The sequence below is a fragment of the Cydia amplana genome, chromosome 20 (assembly GCF_948474715.1).
Source record: "Cydia amplana chromosome 20, ilCydAmpl1.1, whole genome shotgun sequence".
NCBI lineage: Eukaryota > Metazoa > Arthropoda > Insecta > Lepidoptera > Tortricidae > Cydia > Cydia amplana.
This window is the reverse complement of record NC_086088.1, coordinates 6253944-6274759: the sequence shown is the minus strand read 5'-3', so window position 1 is coordinate 6274759 and position 20816 is coordinate 6253944. Positions and strand designations below refer to the sequence as shown.

Here is a 20816-nt window from a genome sequence, read left to right as displayed (position 1 = left end):
TAATCGGGCCAATATTTTATTTACAAACTTGAATAACGTGTTTCAAGAAATCTATTGTCTAAGTAGGTACATTATAACTGTTATACATCTCTTTGCTATTAAAATAAATCGAACCATAGTACATAATAACTTTTCCTCAAGTTTTGCTCACTTGAGTCAAGTTGAGTCAACTAGTTCGGGATTTCATTTGAGTAATGTCATTGTTATTTATACACCGATATCAGTTTGACCCATTACTCATCACTCTTATCAGTCACCAAAACAATGTGAGAATAATCATTCTCCCATTTGAGGTGCTTAATTTTTCTATACCATTATTTTTCAATTTTCTATTTCAAGCCTTAATCTATTCCGACGATCTTCAGGGATTGTTCATATATAAAAAAAATATTACTTAATGTTGACACAAGAAAGTAGGAATTGAAACAAAATCTGGATATGTATCATTTCCTGGATTTTACTTAAATTATGTTTAAATATCAACCATACATATATATATATATATATGACTTTGTTTAGTTTTAGCGTTTAGAAGATTTTGGTCTACAGAACCTCCTATTTGAGTCCGAAATCTTCGATTTGATTTGTAATTGCTCGTTTTTCTGATATGGATATGTCAAGAGGTAAGGTATGTTGGGGTAATACCGGATGCGGGTTAAGACCGTACGAAATTAATTTCCGCCAAAGTAGGCTTTATTTCTTAATTTCGACAACAAGGTGCAAGACGCCATTTCGTTGCGCCTCGGCTGCCAGTGCCCCTACCCCGCTCAGTGATGTTGGACATGTGCTACGCGCCATTAAAGAGACCGAGGTAATTTTGGTCATTTTTCCGGCCATCCGGTCTTCGCCCTGTAGTTTTTGTCGCGTATTGTGCTAAAACTGTGGTTATTTTTGTGATTCAGTTTATGTAAAATTTAGTTTTAAAGGTTTATCTTTAAATCAATCCAATCAAACCAGGCCTAGGACTGCTGTAGACCGATTTCCGATCTTCACCCTTTTAGGTAAAGATCGGAAAGCAACAATCCGAACTTTACCCATTTAAAATCCAGCAGTAATTGTCAAACTTTCAATTTTTATGACCGCAATAATTCTGTTTTTATTGTAATTATTTCGTTCCATAATTTTTATTCAAGGACAGTAATTCAAAAGGAAGAGATTTTATCAGTGTATGGAGGTATATATGTAAGAATGTATTACTTAGGAAATTGTTTCTGTTGACATATCAAACTTTGAGAGCCACAGATTTACCAAATTTTCACGTGTGGGTTAAGATCGGATGCAAAAATACAAAAAATTAAACATTTGATGAGAACTTTTAAGTTTCTAGTTATTCATGGCTGCAATTTATATACGTTGGAGGAGGTTAAACATCGGATGTATCCTTTTGAATACCTTATTATCTGAGCATTAGAAGTGGTTTTTTTTCGCCATCCGATCTTAACCCATGATGACAAATTCATCGTTACCCTCGAAAAAAAAGTTGTCTCATCTTTACACTGGTACAAAACTGAAACCGTTGAATATTGAAAGTTGCCAATATTCAGGCCTAAACTATGGTTATTATTTAACGAATTGCACCCCATTTCTAGAATCTATCACTTACTGAGGTCGAGAAAAAAAATTTTTTCGCGAGGTCTCTCAATTAGTCCCAAAATCGTCCGGTATTACCCCAACATACCTTATGTAGTTACGCAGACCAGCGAGCATTTCAGTCTAAGATATTTAAAAAAAAGGAATTTGTACAGGTTTTTAAGTTTTGTTTGTAGAAGCGGTTTCGGAGTCCCACATAAGTACGCTCGGCTGGTTTTTCCTTATATTATATTGCAAATAAATGCTGATACCTATTGTACCTGTCCTGCAGTGATTTTAGTGAGTAGGTATGTCAATAATTGAAGCAATTAGGATGGCGTGTGCTTCTGACGCTAAGATAATTACATGGTATTAGACAATTTTAATTTGTACGCATTGCCAATGGCAACTCTAGGAACAAGAGATTGAAGTGTTTTGTTTGAGAATATGATATGTCCTTTATTGTTTTATTATGTTCTTTGAATAATGGTTTAAATTAAAAAACAAGAAAAGAGGAATCAGTTTTACTAAACATTGTTGTACCTACTTGAGATGGTATTTAATTCTAAATTAAATAAATATATTGGATTAAAAATATACCGTAAAAAAATAGGAACTATACAACAATAATATAGATTAATCTTGTTTATGAATACCTATTTGCAGCACTCGAAATTGTATTTTTATTTAAATGAGTTGCTGTTGAGCATAACACAATATAAATAGGTAGGTACCCTAAAATGGGGTGAGTAGGGGCAAAACTGACATTCAAACCTCGATAACATTTTATTTTTACTTATGCAAACTGAATGGTGTATATAATAAGTGTTCCGGACGTTTGTATTTTATTTTGGGTAGTTCCATTTCATAACTTTGACGATAAACAGGAAATCCCACCCCGTAGTCGCTCGTAATTGGGGTGAGATGGGATTTCATACAAAGGTGATTTTGGAAGATTGTTGGATCGATTTTTTATTATTATGAGTATTACTATCGCTCCATTTTAAATTGGAATACATTATTTTTGTAGCAGTAGCCTTAAAATCCCATCCCACCCCCCTTTCATCCCTTCTCTCTCCATTCATAACCCAACTCTCCCCGCGAACCCTACTCACCCCATTTTACGGTTATAGCAGGTATTTAAAAAAAAAATTTAAAAAAATACTGTACCTTTCGGCATAGTTTATATTGTTATCAATCACTTAATTACACGATCCAACACAAAACAACTCGAAATTAAAATCCACATTCTCGCTGTCCATAAAAACTAATTGTTAATCATAATTGACCTCTATTCTTAAAGTGATAATAATGTCAACAACATGACAGTAGCATTAAAAAAAACACGATCAACGCACGGCAGCGTCTGCGCACAACTAACAAACAGGTTGATACACAGGCTTAATAGTGGGTTTATGACACCTCGTTGACTGATCATTCGTAATCCTTATTGCAATGGTATAAGGTCTATTGTTAGTCAGTTGCATTGCTGTTATACAAACGTGTTCCTACGGTCTTGTCATAGCAAATCCCAATATTGCGTCACTTTGGGATATAAGCCATAATTGGATCAATGGGCAAGACACAGATTTTATTATTGTGGGAGATGCCCATGGGTTTCATGTCTGTGTGGGTTAGAGCTGTGGATATCATTAATATCATTTTTATTACCTATTTTTCTTTTTTATAGGTTGGTAGTACTACCAACCTATAAACGATAGGTACCAACTTGGTACAAATTATATTATGTTACCATGGCCCCAAAAAACATATTACATTGACGATAGGTATACCAACTTGGTACCTATCGTCAATGTAATCTGTTTTTTGGGGCCACGATAACAGAAATTACTTTAAGGCCTAACAATTTTTTTAATAAAGCTTCTCTTCATTTGAATACCTAATCAAGTAAGTACTGCTAACGTAGAAAAAGATTGTCTTATTAATAACATACTTTAGAAATTAAAATGTTCGATGTTTTATATAATTATATCGTATGTAATTGATACAGTCTAAAAGAAATTTAACACGTAAGTACTCAAAAGGGAGTTAGCTTCTCTGATTTTAGTCCCCGATGAGACATTAAGATGTTTAAATCACTAGTAACAAGCTGTGTGTGATATAGTAATGTCAAAATCCATTAAAAAGGAGATAACGTTAAATGACGAATTAATTTATTGGAGACTAATAATGAATTAGGAACATTCAAATTTGAATGTTAGTTTATGTCAAAATGTTTTATTTTTAACAAAAAGACTTCAATATTAAAGATAATTAAATTAGAGTATCTTAATGATATAAATTATATGTAGTAGAGAACTATCATTTTACTAAGAGCTAGAATCGCTTGTGCCCGATTAATGTAGTTATCATTTTTCTCGCCGGGTTTACTATGTAAGACGCGCGTCTAAACACTGTCTACGGAATTAATTTATTAATTTAAAACTAACGTTAACCGGTCGTCCTTGAATTCTAATTCGTTATTGTAGATAATCAAGTTTGTTCGTTGGATTTAATAAAATACACAGACAACAAGATCGAAAGATTTCGAAGTATACCTAGGTTTTAATTTAAGTACAGGATTAAAAAGGAATAGATATGTTTGTCATTTCTTCATATAAAACTTTAACTTATATGAAGAAATAAACGATTAAAAACGATGACGACGATGTGACGATGTCATCTATATATATAAATGCAAGTGTCCTGACTGACTGACTGACTGACTGACTGACTGATTCATCAACGCAGAGCCGAAACTACAAAAGCTAGAAAGTTGAAATTTGCACACTAGGTTGCATTTATAAAGTGTACAAGAGATAAGAAGCGATTTTGAAAAATTCAACCCCTAAGGGGGTTAAAAAGGGGATGAAAGGTTGTATGGGGTACAAGTTTTATTTTAAGCTAGGAATTTAAAACTTTGTAAAAATGTATTATATTAAAAAACAAGAAAACTAATTTCAGCGTTTTTGAAAATTCATCCCCCAAGGTGGTGAAAAAGGGGTTGAAAGTTTGTATGGAGATCAAATATTTTTGTGAGTGTGGGACTTGAAACTTTGTATATGGGGATATTATTATAAGACAGGAAAAGTAATTTCAGCGTTTTTGAAAATTCATCCCCTAACAGGGTTAAAAAGGGGTTGAAAGATTGAATCCATTACAAATGCTTTGAAACTTCTTAGAAAGGCATAATAGCCGATTACAAAATAAAGTAATTGCGACGTTTTTGGAAATTCAACCCCTAAGGGGGTTAAAAAGGGGATGAAAGTTCGTCTTGGGGTGCAAATTTCATTTTAAGCTAGGAACTTGAAACTTTGGAAAAAGATATTAAATTTAAATACAAGAAAACTAATTTCAGCGTTTTTGAAAATTCATCCCCTAAGGTGGTGAAAAAAGGGTTGAAAGTTTGTATGGATATCAAAAATTTTTTCGAGCGCGGGACTTGAATCTTTGTCTTTGGGGATATTATTAAAAGACAAGAAAAGTAATTTCAGCCTTTTGTAAAATTCATCCCCTAACATGGTTAAAAAGAGGTTGAAAGATTGTATGTGGTTCAAATTTTATTTTAAGCTAGGTACTTGAAAGTTCGTAAAAAGATATATTATTAAAATACAAAAAAAATAAATTCAGCGTTTTTGAAAATTCATCCCCTAAGGTGGTGAAAAAAGGGTTGAAAGTTTGTATGGATATCAAACATTTTTTCGAGCGCGGGACTGGAATCTTTGTATTTGGGGATATTATTAAAAGACAGGAAAAGTAATTTCAGCCTTTTGTAAAATTAATCCCCTAACAGGGTTAAAAAGAGGTTGAAAGTTTGTATGTGGTTCAAATTTTATTTTAAGCTAGGTACTTGAAAGTTTGTAAAAAGATATATTATTAAAATACAAGAAAAATAATTTCAGCGTTTTGAAAATTCATCCCCTAAGGTGGTGAAAAAAGGGTTGAAAGTTTGTATGGATATCAAACATTTTTTCGAGTGCGGGACTGGAATCTTTGTATTTGGGGATATTATTAAAAGACAGGAAAAGTAATTTCAGCGTTTTGTAAAATTCATCCCCTAACAGGGTTATAAAGAGGTTGAAAGTTTGTATGTGGTTCAAATTTTATTTTAAGCTAGGTACTTGAAAGTTCGTAAAAGGATATATTATTAAAATGCAAGAAAACTAATTTCAGCGTTTTTGAGAGTTCATCCCCTAAGGTGGTGAAAAAAGGGTTGAAAGTTTGTATGGATATCAAACATTTTTTCGAGCGCGGGACTGGAATCTTTGTATTTGGAGATATAATGAATAGACAGGAAAAGTGATTTCAGCGTTTTGTAAAATTCATCCCCTAACAGGGTTAAAAAGAGGTTGAAAGTTTGTATGTGGTTCAAATTTTATTTTAAGCTAGGTACTTGAAAGTTCGTAAAAAGATATATTATTAAAATATAAGAAAACAAATTTCTGCGTTTTTGAAAATTCATCCCGTAAAGTGGTAAAAAAGGGGTTAAAAGTTTGAATCCATAACAAATGCTTTGAAACTTCTTAGAAAGGCATGATAGCCGATTACAAAATAAAGTAATTGCAACGTTTTTGGAAGTTCAAACCCCTAAGGGATTTAAAAAGGGGATGAAAGTTCGTCTTGGGGTGCAAATTTTATTTTAAGGTAGGAACTTGAAAATTTGCAAAAAGATATTAAATTTAAACACAAGAAAACTAATTTCAGTGTTTTTGAAAGTTCATCCCCTAAGGTGACGAAAAAGGGGTTGAAAGTTTGTATGGATATCAAAATTTTTTTCGAGCGCGGGACTTGAATCTTTGTATTTGAGGATATTATTAGAAGATAATACAAGTAATTTCAGCGTTTTGTAAAATTCATCCCCTAACAGGTTTAAAAAGGGGTTGAAAGTTTGTACAGGGTACAAATTTTATTTTAAGCTAGGAACTTGAAACTTCATAAAAAGATATTAAATTAAAACGAAAAAAAAAATTACAGCGTTTTTGAAAATTTATATCTCAAGGTGGTGAAAAAGGGGTTGAAATTTTGTATGGAGTTCAAACATTTTTGTGAGAACGGGTTGTTGAATCTTTGTACAGAGGCATATTATTAGAATACAAGAAAAGTAATTTCAGCGTTTTTAAAAATTCATCCCCTAAAATGGTTAAAAAGGGGTTGAAAGTTTATATAGGGTTCAAATTTTATTTACTTCAAACTACGTAAATAGGTAGTTAGGTAGTAGGTCTTATTAAATAGAGGTCATGAAAATCTTCTAAGGGGGTTGAGAGGAATTATGTCGAGAACAATTTTATTTAGTTAGGGGCTAGAAACTTCGTGGGTTGTGAAAGACAAATCTCATGCGTTGTATAATATTAATAATTAACAAATGATTAACCGTCCTACTGCAATATTTTGCTGCATAATGTTCTAAGCTAATGTAGAATATATAACCACCAATATACAAATCCACGCGTACGAACTACGAAGTCGCGGGCAACAGCTATCTATCTATCTATATATATAAATGCACGTGTCCTGACTGATTGACTGACTGACTGACTCATCAACGCAGAGCCGAAACTACAAATGCTAGAAAGTTGAAATTTGGACACGAGGTTGCATTTATAAAATGTATAAGAGCTAAGAAGCGATTTTGAGAAATTCTACCCCTAAGGGGGTTAAAAAGGGGATGAAAGTTTGTATGGGGTTCAAGTTTTATTTTGAACTAGGAATTAGAAACTTTATCAAAAGGTATAATATTAAAAAACAAGAAAACTAATTTTAGCGTTTTTGAAAATTCATCCCCTAAGGTGGTGAAAAAGGGGTTGAAAGTTTGTATGGAGAAGAAAAATTTTTTGTTTGCGGGACTTGAAACTTCGTATATGGAGATATTATTAGAATACAAGAAAAGTAATTTCAGCGTTTTTGAAAATTCATCTCCTAAAAGGGATATAAAGGGGTTGAAAATTTGAATCCATTACAAATGCTTTGAAACTTCTTAGAAAGGCATAATAGCCGATTACAAAAAAAAGCTATGGGACGTTTTTTGGAAATTGAACCCCTAAGGGGGTTAAAAAGGGGATGAAAGTTTGTCTTGGGGTTCAAATTTTATTGTAAGCTAGGAACTTGAAACTTCGTAAAAAGGTATTATAATAAAATAGAAGAAAACTAATTTCAGCGTTTTGGAAAATTCATCCCTCAAGGTGGTGAAAAAGGGGTTGAAAGTTTGTATGCACATCAAAAATTTTTTTGAGTGCGGGACTTGAATCTTTGTACAAGGGCATACTATAAGAATACAAGAAAAGTAATTTCAGCGTTTTTAAAAATTCCTCCCTTGAAAGGGTTAAATAGGGGTTGAAAGTTTGTATGGAGATCAAACATTTTTTTTGAGTGCGGGACTTGAATCTTTGTATAAAGGCATATTATTAGAATACAAGAAAAGTAATTTCAGCGTTTTTGAAAATTCATCCCCCAATGTGGTGAAAAAGGGGTTGAAAGTTTGTATGCACATCAAATATTTTATTGAGTGTGGGATTTGAATCTTCGTATAAGGGCATATTATAAGAATACAAGAAAAGTAATTTCAGCGTTTTTGAAAATTCATCCCCCAAGGTGGTGAAAAAGGGGTTGAAAGTTTGTATGGAGATCAAACATTTTTGTGTGCGGGACTTGAATCTTTGTATAAAGACATATTATTAGAATACAAGAAAAGTAATTTCGGCAATTTTGAAAATTCTTCCCTCAAGTTGGTAAAAAAGGGGTTGAAAATTTGTATGGAGGTCAAACATTTTTTTGAGTGCGGGGCTTGAATCGTTGTATAAAGGCATATTATTATAATACATAATAAGTAATTTCAGCTTTTTTTTAAATTCATCCCCTAAAAGGTTTAAGAAGGGGTTGAAAGTTGGTAGAGAGTTCAAATTTTATTTAAAGCTAGGAACTTCAAACTTCGTAAATAGGTAGTTAGGTAGTAGGTTTTACTAAATAGTGGACTTGAAAATATGCTGGGGGTTGAGAGGGATTATATCGAGAACAATTTTATTCAGTTAGGGGCTTGAAACTTCGTAGCCAGGTTGTGTATAATAATTAACAAATGATTAACTGCAGTCCCTACTGCTATCGTTTTCTGCATAATGTTCTAAGCTAATATAGAATATATAACCACCAATATACAAATCCACGCGTACGAAGTCGCGGGCAACAGCTAGTATACAATACATCGCAAGTGGCTTCTACACAACTTTATTATTAAAATTATAGAAGGGTCCAAGGAAGATTAGTGTACCTACGTACGATATTTATGTTTGCACACCATGTACTATGTGAAGCTCTTCCAAACATTGTAGATTCTGTTCGGAAAGAAGTGTCGTGGAAGTATGGGGCCCAATATATTCCACGACTCTTCTCTTTCCGCACAGACTCTAACCGCCAAGTAGGCATAAAAAACTCTAGTTAATTTACGAAATGATATTATCTAATAAAGTACATTATAATTTCTCAGTCCCAGTCTGCAATATTATCCTTGACCAACCTAAAAAAATATTCGATTTATCTGTTATGATCGCCCCATTTTTTTGCGTCAGCCGAGTTTGATAATCACTCGTTCATTTTTAGGGTTCCGTACCCAAAGGGTAAAAACGGGACCCTATTACTAAGACTCCGCTGTTCGTCCGTCCGTCCGTCCGTCCGTCCGTCCGTCCGTCCGTCCGTCCGTCCGTCCGTCCGTCCGTCCGTCCGTCCGTCCGTCCGTCCGTCCGTCCGTCCGTCCGTCCGTCCGTCCGTCCGTCGGTCTGTCCGTCTGTCACCAGGCTGTATCTCACGAACCGTGATAGCTAGACAGTTGAAATTTTCACAGATGATGTATTTCTGTTGCGGGTATAACAACAAATACTAAAAACAGAATAAAATAAAGATTTAAGTGGGGGTCCCATACAACAAACGTGATTTTTGACCGAAGTTAAGCAACGTCGGGCGGGGTCAGTACTTGGATGGGTGACCGTTTTTTTGCTTGTTTTGCTCTATTTTTTGTTAATGGTGCGGAACCCTCCGTGCGCGAGTCCGACTCGCACTTGGCCGGTTTTTTGTTACTTGTTTGTGGTGAACGAGAAACGATCACAGAGTATAGGTTACCTACGGAAATTACTACTTAAAATACTAAAAGATTTAGCAATACAACACTAGTAATTCCCATGCCAACTTAGTTGTGTGTGTTTTTTGCCAAGTCGGTGCAAACTTAGCGAGGAGGTCAGTGTGCCTACCGCGAAGCACAAACGAAGTATTACCTCTCTGTAGCACTTACGTACGAATTCATAAGTGCGACAGAGAGGCAAAAATTCTTTCGTGGTTCGCGGTAACCCTCCTGAGTATATCTGCTTAATTAAGAGTCACACGGACCCGCCGCGCCGCCAAAAAGCCGCTATAAAATGAGAGTGTCACTTCGAATGTATGGCAGTGTCTATGTTCGTGTGACTCTTAATATACAATGTAGTAGGTAGCAGTTAGTTGTGTTGTGTGTGTGTGTGTGTGTTTTGTGTTGTGTAGTGCACCAGCGACGCTCTCAGCGGTAGAAAGCAGTCGCTGTGGCCGAAAACGGCTAGAAGATGATGATGATGAGTTAGTTGTGTCATTGAACTCTATTTCCACTGATTTACGTCATTCGCATAAAAAAGGAGCACTAATAACCACAGCGAAGCTTAACGAAGAACATTCTTGGAAAATTGAATCAGCATAGTCGATTACAGAAAATATGATCCTAATAAAAACATAACACATGAAAAATGAAAGTCTAACAACTGTAATCAAGTCAATTATTTTATTCTCTAGTCTAGTTATTTTAGTCTAGTTAGTACAGTCGCCATCAGATATATCGGAACGGCCAAGGTGCTCACAAATATCTGAACACGCCTCTATTGTCAAGGATAGAGTGCGTGTTCAGATTTTGTGAATACCTTCGCCGTTCCGATATATCTGATGGAGACTGTACTTGACCTAATGCATGTGAATATAAAATATATTCTACAGGATAATTTTATGCAAACTGACATATTAGTCCCCCAGTAAGCTCCCAAATAAGATTCGAACCCGGGACATGCCTTGTAGGCAGTGTTGGCCGAACGTTAACTGCAATTGACCATTAACCATTATAAATTGAACCGTAAACTGTAACGGACGGTTACAATTTACGGTTCAATTTATAATGATTAATGGTGAAAATTGGTCAATTACATTAACGTTTCGCCCAACAGGCCAACACTGCTTATAGGCAGTCACTATCGACGACTCGTCGGCTCACACTGAAAAAAATATGATCCATCGAGCACACATTAAAATGATTTCATTAAGATTAACTGCTTTTACAATATCAACAAATGTAGGTACGCACGTACGTACATACGTAACGTACAAACAGTAAACTTTACTGCTTGGTTCGATAGGCTCATATGGAACTGTTTAAAGCATTAAACGTTAGTGCAATTTCAATTGTTAAAAACGATTTTTTTTTCTCAGCTCGTAAAACAGATACGATATGAGTAAGTAATTAATTACATTTGGATGATTTAAACTAGTTTGGACACCGATTTGTAAATGATATTATTATAATATTCGTCTCGTTTATAATACCTCCCAAATTGTTCTAATCGGAAGGTTATTTCCTTTTGAACACGCGATATGAAATTATGCAAAATTAAATCATTTTAGAACAGTGATGTCATGTTTATATATAATAGGTTTGGGTGTTTCCCGGGTATTTCTATATCTATCAAGTATAAATTGCCGTTTTAATACATACATGTATAGGTCTACCACTTAACTGAGACGGTTGGTAAGAAGTTATCATGGTTAAGTACCTACTTACTTAATTTACATTTTGATAAGTTAAAATTACCTTAATGCTTTAAGGTTTAATTAAAAACGAATAAGCTAACCTACTAAAAAACCAACACACAACTATTTAACCTACTAGAAAACCAACACACAACTATTATGTTACAATAAATCGACTGAGATAAAGGTATAGGTACCTATAAGTAACTCGTATGACGCGTATAAGTGCGACTAAAATTCAACCATTATAATTGTAAGTGCTTTTAATAAATATTTTTAAAAGCAAGACAACAGCGTCCGTGTAATTAATTCAGTGAAATATTTATTATAATAAATTGTACAAATGTTTTTGGCTTGTAGCATTTAATATCTTAATTAACTTTGCACTTTGATAAAACTCATTACTAATTCGTTGGAACACAATCGCAGTGTTGAATCCAGACAACGTGAGTCTACAACGTTTTATGCAGAAAAATGTGTTTCCATCCCCTCAGGCCCGCTTTTAGAATTCGCATTTTTATTTCAACACACCACAAACCCGCTTTGTAATAAAAGGGTTGCTAAAATTAGAACTTAATAAAAGCAAAAATATGCATATTTAAAATGGCTTACTTAATTCAAACCGACAAGATTATATTTATGAAATAAAAATTTTCATGCAAACATTTTCATGTTTTGTATTATAAATAAAATGATTACCTAAATAAATGAATTCTTTAACCTTAATTTATACGAAAAGTGTGTCAAACTTGACCTGATAGCAACAGGTAGTTACAGGTACAGGCGTGAATTAGACCACCTGACGGTAACTGTCTTCTCCTTTTTCGGAAGTAGCTAGATTAACTCTTGTCTACTAATTTACCACACATCGTGTATTTTTAATATGATGGCCCGGATGGCCGTACAATTTACTAGAAGTGTAATTAAACTTTGGTTGCACCATTTGTCAGTGGTTTTCCTTAGTTTTCTTGATTCAGCGACTATAGAATACCTATAAATTATGTAAATATATGAGGAATCAACAAGGAAGGAAGGTTAAACGAATGGTAAATTATCTATATCTTTGACACCACAGGCGCTTTTTCCGGGGCGGGGCGTGAGCGGCGCATGAGCGTTTTATATGTAAACTAGCGACCCGCCCCGGCTTCGCACGCTTGCGTAGTTTTAAAGGTCTAAGCATACCTACATAGGGACTGACAGCGGGAATCGACTTTGTTAGGGTTCCGTACCCAAAGGGTAAAAACGGGACCCTATTACTAAGACTCCGCTGTCCGTCCGTCCGTCCGTCCGTCCATCCGTCCGTCTGTCACCAGGCTGTATCTCACGAACCGTGATAGCTAGACAGTTGAAATTTTCATAGATGATGTATTTCTGTTGCCGCTATGACAACAAATACTAAAAACAGAATAAAATAAAGATTTAAGTGGGGCTCCCATACAACAAACGTGATTTTTGACCGAAGTTAAGCAACGTCGGGGGGGCGGGGGCGGGGTCGGGGGGGTACTGATACATGGATGGGTGACCGTTTTTTTGCTTGTTTTGCTCTATTTTTTGTTGATGGTGCGGAACCCTCCGTGCGCGAGTGCGACTCGCACTTGGCCGGTTTTTTTATACTATGTATTGAAGCGGCGCGCCCCGCTCACGCCCCGCCCGGAAAACGCGCCTGTGTAACGCAGCCTTTAAACTCCGTCCAGCTAAGGCTTTAGTAGTCACTTAGCCATAACATAATTTGCGCACCCATTAGTTTTGGTCTCACGTCACTTTGTATCAATTTAACTATTTTAGCTTAAAAGCGAGGATGCCGCACTCAAAATTCAAATTTGCATTTAATTAAAGTAGTTGGTAGGATTCGCCATCGCAGTTTAGAAGTTTAATCACCGCATGTGCGTTTTATTACTTAGGAATATATTTTAGAAATTAGAAATTACATTATGAATTTGGAAACTAATATGAACTACTATTATTAAGTGGCCACAAACACATTTTTTTTATTGCTGACAATTTTAGTAACTATCTTATTAATATGTTTTAAAACGACTAACTGTCACCTTATTTTTAACTAGGTACTTAAACTTTTGCATTTCTAATAAAGTTTTGAATATATTTCCAGGATTCGGAGTAATTAAGTATAGCACGGTAAAACTAAAATTAGTTATGGCGTCGTTGTTAACTTTAAAATGAAAGTCATACTCATACTCATTAGTTTGTATCATCCTCATTGATTCTTAAAGATAGTTTATTATTCAAGTAGGCATATTACAAGCGCTTATGAACGTTAGATAAAGCTTCACCGGCTCAAACCCTACACGTCTGCCTCGAGAAGATTTAAATCCCCCCTCAATTGGAGGAGGGTATCCCAATATGGGACCGGCAAGAAACTCGGCGGGATACATCTTTTCAAAACATTACATCTTATGATCTTACATTAATTAACATGAATTACTAGTAAATAAGAAACATTTTAAATTACTATAGAATTCATGCAATTACATACCTACAGTAGGCACTTTCCTGTATAGAAATTTGATTTTAAACAATTATGCGCCTAAATATAGTAAACTGTACATATAACATTTCGATCAACAGACGTTTGCCGTGTATGTCTAGTTAGGGGTTCTCCAAAAGTTATCTAACTAAGTTAAAGTTCTGATGTAATATCCTTTATTATTACCCGCGACTCTGTTAGCAGTGTCTTGTTTTGTATTGGGTCAAGTTTAACTTTTTAATGGTGTCGCAGTTTATTTTCAATACTCGAATTAACCGATTGCGTCAAAAATGGTATATTTTTATACCAAATAACCCTATTAGTGAAGAGGCTAATTTGAAGAATAGCTTAGACCATACATTAAGAAGAATAGCAATATTACTAGATAGGAGGTACACCTATAGACTTGGAGGATATAACCAATTTGGTTATATCCTCTAAGCCTATAGACGTAGGTACAGCTATCTACCAACCTCTTTTATAGGTAAGTAGATAGTGTCACAATAACTTACAATTCTGACATAACAAACGTTGTCTTTTATATGTAAATATCAATGTATTTATGTGAACGTATTTGTAACTTTTATAAAAGTAATTAAATTATAACTAGGGAAACACTTCATAATTATAAAAAACACATGACTCTTCGATGGCCCTATGTATAAAAAGGGCAAGCAATTATACCAGTGAATAAAATAAGTGTATGTTATGATCTTGGTCTAAAATTGTTTTAACTGTATAATGCCTTTTAGAATATCAAAATTAAGAAGTGTGACAATGAGAGTCATTATAGTTATTTTATCCCTCGTTGTGTATGTTTTGGCTACGGATATTATCACCGACAAGTATTTCTTTATCAAACGCAAAGGCAACAGAAGTGCACCAAAAGTGGAGTTAGAATATGTCGTTGTACATCTGGATTTGAAGGGAGCTCCACCAAAGCTGTCGTATCTGCAGTCCCTCCTACCGATGATGAAGAAACATGGGGTCAATGGTCTCCTCATTGAGTACGAGGATATGTTTCCTTACGAAGGATATTTGACAGTATTGAAGAAGCGAAATAGCTATAAGAAGAAAGAGGTTAGTTACAGAACAAAACTAGTAGGCATAAAGAAATGGCTTGACCGTTTGATGACAATATTGCATGACACAAAGTTTTAGACTACCTACTTTTGCCCCAGTTAACGTCTTTTAGAATGCCTGGTCAAGTGGTCATATTGTGGTCATATTCTTCTTCAATATTTACAAATCATAAGAGTATACTTGAGTTAGGATGTGCAGAATTAAAAGTTAAGAACGACAAAGCTTTCTTCATCTCTAGAATGTTCACTTCTCGTCCTTTTTCCTTTTTAAACTTTCAAAAACATGTTTTGTATGTTTTAAATATCCTCTTTGTCGTATTATTAGGGAAAATGTAGTTTTGGTTTTGACGAATTTTTAAATAATATCCTTTTCACCTTAGGTAGTTAGTTGTCTTAATATGTAGAAATATTATATTTATTAAATTGACTGAATCTAAAAGTTTAGCCCTTAAACCTACCTGAATACCAACACGTATACAAGACTAAAATAATTATAAAATGTAAATTTCTTGATTTGTAAACTTACTTATTCCATTCAAAACTCTTTTTTTTTCAGCTGCATGCATATCTCACCGCCGCAGCATCATCTGGTTTCGAGATAATCCCCTTGGTCCAAACGTTCGGGCACATGGAATTCGCCCTAAAGCATCCTGAATACGTCTTTTTAAGAGAAGACCCTGAATTCCCTGACTGTATATGTCCTAGTTTTTCGGAGAGCCAGTATTTTCTTGAAAAAATGATTGGACAGGTAAGGGAATTGTATGGCCTACCGCCCAACATAGAAGATAAATGAGAAGATGTTTACTATAGTATCGGTCAGTAAGTTTAAAATAAAATAGGTAATAAGCATACCTACATCGGGGTTTTAGGTGCGGGAAAGGGGTCTCAATGGTTTTCTTTGTCTTTCTCATCCCGGAACAATAGTCTTCCGGACCATTGGGAGGGACTCGCCCTCACAAGATGGGCGGGGGCCCATCTTGTGAGGGCGAGTCCCTCCGTTTCCCGTCCGTTTGTGGGGACAAAAAGCGACATCTAAGATGGCTCAAGACTCAGGGGTGTCGAGAGGCGTGCGTCGCTTTCTACCTAATGGCTGAAGAATCCTGTACCACCCACCATAATGAAAAAATGCTTTATTACAGATCATACGTTTTCACCAAAAGATAGCTCCGTTGAAATACATCCATGTAGGTTGCGATGAAGTTTACCGTATCAACACATGTGATCTATGTCATCGAAGGAGTTCCTTAGTTGCGTAAGTTTTTCGCTAACCATTATTATGATAATGTTATTTTATCGATTCGATCAACTGAATCAGCAGTTGAAATTTGGAGTACTTCTGTAATTTCGATGACAATGCAATAATATGCTAACATGGAGCTAATATGATAATGCAGTCGGAAGGTACCTAGCCATAGAAACTCCTCGGCGGAAGAACACAAGAGTTTAGGCTCATTAGAAAGGTCTAGAGAAGTACCTACTTGATGGGCATGCATATGAGAAATACAGTCAAGAATAAAAGTGTGTGACACAAAAACTTTTTTGACAGTAACTTGTTGAAATATTATCCAACTATAGAAGAGACGCTTTCCAGATAGATTTTCCTACATTGCCCCGCCTGTTGCTATCTCTATTTATTTATTTATTTACAAATTTAATTCAGGCAACAAGGCCCATATTACAAATACCTTACAGACTAACATACATATGTATTTTATAAACTTAAAACTAAACACTAGTTATTTAGTCGACAAAACGGCGTGGCTCCGTTGCATCGGCTGCTCCTGTGTCGGATTCGGCAGTTTGCGCCGGAACCTCCGAAACACGACACCCTTCGGCCAGAAGTCGGCGCACTCGATGGTCCCCTGCAGCGGTCGCGGCACGCGCACCACAAAAGAGTTGAAGTGCACGTAGTGGCGCGATCGAAGCTGGAACACCCTCAGCGTGCAATTGGTCTTCTGGTGTACATACTCCACCACTTCAGCAGCCGTGGCGGTGTAATGCAAGCGCGATACGTACAGCGCCTTACTCGGTGTAGCAATCCGCAAGCCAGATTAGCCGGTTCGGCGGTACCACACTGAGTCTTACGAGGCGAGGGAGGTCTATTGGACGCAAACTCTCTGTCAAACTCGGACAGTGTCATTGACAACCGGCATCATGGGCGGGACAGCAATATAGGTAATTATGCGCGTGCAATAGAAATAGCAACTGGCGGGTCAATGTACCAAAAATATATCTGGAAAGCGTACTTGCCTTAAATTAGCATTAAGTACCTGACACAATTATCGCCCTACCTTAAAGTAAAAATGTATGATTGCCACCTTTTGTATTTCACTGAGGGAATTAACTATTTCATGTTTATTATCTCCATCATATCACTTCCAGAGACCTGTTAACTGAGCACGTCAAGTTCCTTATCAAGACTGTCCGCATCCTTAGTCCAGACACCACCGTTCTCATCTGGGACGACATGTACAGAAGTTACGAGCCTACAGATTTCAGCGACTTCATCTTAACTGACGCCGAAGTCGTACACTGGGCCTACACTGCAAAACCCTATGTAGATGTGCACATCAATATGACCTTGAACAAGTATGGCCACATGTTCGATAATATCTGGATAGCAACTGCATTTAAAGGAGCTGATGGAAAGGAAAGGATACTCCCTGATCTTAATATTAGATTCAACAACCATCTTCACTGGCTCAACTTTATATTTGAGTATGGCACTCTGAAGAAATTGTATAAAATTAAAGGTATCATACTCACAGGCTGGTCAAGATATAACCATGCGGCGCCATTATGTGAAATTCTTCCAGCTTCAATACCGAGTTTAATTATTAATTTGATCCTTATTCAAAAGTATACAAGTGGAATTGTTCTTGAAAACATGAAAGATTTGAATGTCTTCATTGATGAACATATAGAAAATAATTTAGACTCTAGCCTTCTATGTCAGAATCGCAGCAAGCGTTTTTTGGATATATTTGATTCAAACACATGTCATTATGAGGAATCTGATCTTTATACTACACTTCAACTTCTTAGTAATGCATACAAATACTTTGATATAAAAATAAAGAATGCCTCGAATGATGAAAAATCGAGGATAGAATATGAATACGTTGGTGGGGTTAAAACTAAAATGGAAACGTGTGGAAGGATTTTTTACGAACTTATGACTATTGAAAAAGAAGTTATTGGATTACTGTCAGATTATTTTGAAAATGATGTCATTATAGAATATGTTCAGTCAAAAATACGTCGTTTGCAGCAAAACATTAAAAGGATTGTTCCGATTTTGGAATTACAAAAATTCACTGTCCACAACTGGTCCTTAGTATTTCATACCCAGAATAAATTACTTATATAATATTTAATTTGCATTTTAGTTAACATTACTATTAATAAAATGATCAAGAGCTGTAAAATATAAAATTTGCCTAATCTAGGTACCTATGGCGTTTGTTTTTTCGTAATTATTTTCTTAAATCACCCATCTACGATCAATTATGAATGAACAGTTTTCACGGCCATCGGTCAGTTAAAACGGGATAAATTATAGTGATAAACCTATCATAATAATTCATAACAATTATCACTATCATTCATCCCGTTTTAACTGACCGATGGCCGTGAAAACTGTTCATTCAAAATTGATCGTATAGATGGGACCCGATTTAAGAACTGTTTGTCGGTGCCGGTAAGATTGTCGGTGACCCGAATAAAAGAAAATCTCACTTGCTAATATAATTACCTCCAAGTAATAAAAACAACTTAATACGGTGAAATGAAACAAGGTGTAAAGTCTTTGGACATGTTGACGACCTGTCTGGCCTAGTCCGGGGTTCGAATCCCGGTAAGGGCATTTATTTGTGTGATGAACACAAATATTTGTACCTCAGTCAAACTTAAATTAAACTAAAACTACTACTTACCTATCCATCGCCTCACAGAACTTCATACATTCTTTACACTGATGTAGTGCATAATTTTCCATCGTATTTTCATGGAAACGTGTCTCGTTATTTCAGTCAGTCGCGGTACAAAAAGTGTTGAGGTTGACTGAAGTAGCATGACAAAACGAACGTTTTCGAGAAAATACGATGGAAAACAATTATGCACTACATCTGTACTAAATCTGTACACAGATCAGTGAAAGCATATAACTGGAAACCGCCTTTGGGAACATTACCGTTCAAATTCTCGGGCCAAATTAGCACACATACACAATTACGCCTACATTTAAATAAGACGATACGTTTACAGAGCCTGTCTCTATTACACTAACGTACACAGCTAAGTGTAGATGAAATGCATATAATGTCAATAACTACCAATCAGACATTAATCCGCTAATAACCTTCTTGCTGTACGTACTGGCCGCTGAGAGTTCGCGGTTCATAATATATTTGATTAGAATATGACTTGGACAGGGATAGGTTTATGCCATACATTGAAGAACCAGTCAAATAATTCACGTATAATAATTTAATGCAGATTAAAACATAACTAGTTAAAATGTTGTTATGAAATTAAATGGCAGACTAACTCAACATAATTAAATATTCATTGTTGTATAAATGTATTCCGCTATAATAAGTATTTTGTATATTTTATTATCAATCTGTATGGCAGTGTGAAGTCACGTTCAGAGCCCGTACCATGAGTCACTGACAGTGTCAAAACTGACATTTACGCTATCGAGAACGTAATTTACTTTCTATACATCTCGTTTGCACTAATATGCGAGTACGAGCGAGATGTATAGAAAGTAAATTACGTTCTCGACGGCGTTTATGTCAGTGCCAAACTGATGGTAGCCGTACTGGTATCGTCTGTCCGTTTTTCTAAGATCAAGTACGCCATAGTAAATGTATGGCGAACTTGATCTTAGAAATCTGACAGGCTATACAGCCTGCAAAATTTACATGGGTACACGAATCGGGTCAAAAACATTTGAACAGGCGGAGTCACAATAAATCCCCACTTTCAGTTCCAATGGAAATATTTTATTATGTATATAGCCGGTCAAGCAAGTTTGTCAGTAGAAAAAGGCGCAAAATTTTGTATGGGACCATAACCGTTCGCGCGCTTACATTTTCTAAATTTGCCGCTCTTTTCTACTGACGGAAATGGCTTGAGAGAGAACCTACATATATGTGACAGTAGAGAATGGATTCAAATGATCAACATTTTCAGATAATGTGTGTATTTGTTAAATTAATTCAGTGAAAGCGTGATAGAAAAAAATGTATCTACATATAGGAGACCGGGTATGATTATCTCACGGGTTATCTCATGAATAGAATATAATATTCTAGATATCTTGCCAGGCATCCTCAATTTCATGTCTCTCTAATTGGACAGCTTTTTTCCGTAGTTCTCTGCGAATAGCATCTTGTGGGAATCTGAATGGAAAGTAATGTAAAATGACAATACTAAATTTGATTATTAATTTGAAATAACTAGGTAGTTTTTTTATAGTTCCATCTTATGAAATAAAAAAGGAAAATACAAATCTGTAAGAAGGAATTTATTACTACATTTATAATTATATAGAAAACACCTAAACCAAACATAAGTTAATAAAATAGTCTACTTCATTTGGCATAAAACCATCCCTATTATCCTCGCAATTTAAAAAGTCGTATGTTGTTATGAAAGTCGTATGCAGTTATTACGTTTTAGCTTAGCACGATAGTATTGAAAAAATGTCGTCATGTTTATTCCAAATATTACTGAAGTTATCTGTTTACTACAAGTGAAAAGTGATTCCACTGTCCTTGATATGAACTAAAATAACTTCTGCACCACTTCACGACCCATGAAGACATTTTTAATTACAAAAAAACGTAGTTTTTATAAACTAATTTAGCCAT

The 20816-nt window shown here is 35.3% G+C and overlaps 1 protein-coding gene across 1 annotated transcript; it reads left to right on the top strand.

The window, feature by feature from the left end:
• Positions 1-14632: 14632 nt before the first annotated feature.
• LOC134657669 (hexosaminidase D-like) lies at positions 14633-19103 on the top strand. The gene is made up of 4 exons (XM_063513231.1): positions 14633-14935; positions 15494-15657; positions 17320-18058; positions 19086-19103. The coding sequence occupies exons 1-4, from the start codon at positions 14633-14635 to the stop codon at positions 19101-19103; spliced, it is 1224 nt and encodes a 407-aa protein (XP_063369301.1).
• Positions 19104-20816: the final 1713 nt, after the last annotated feature.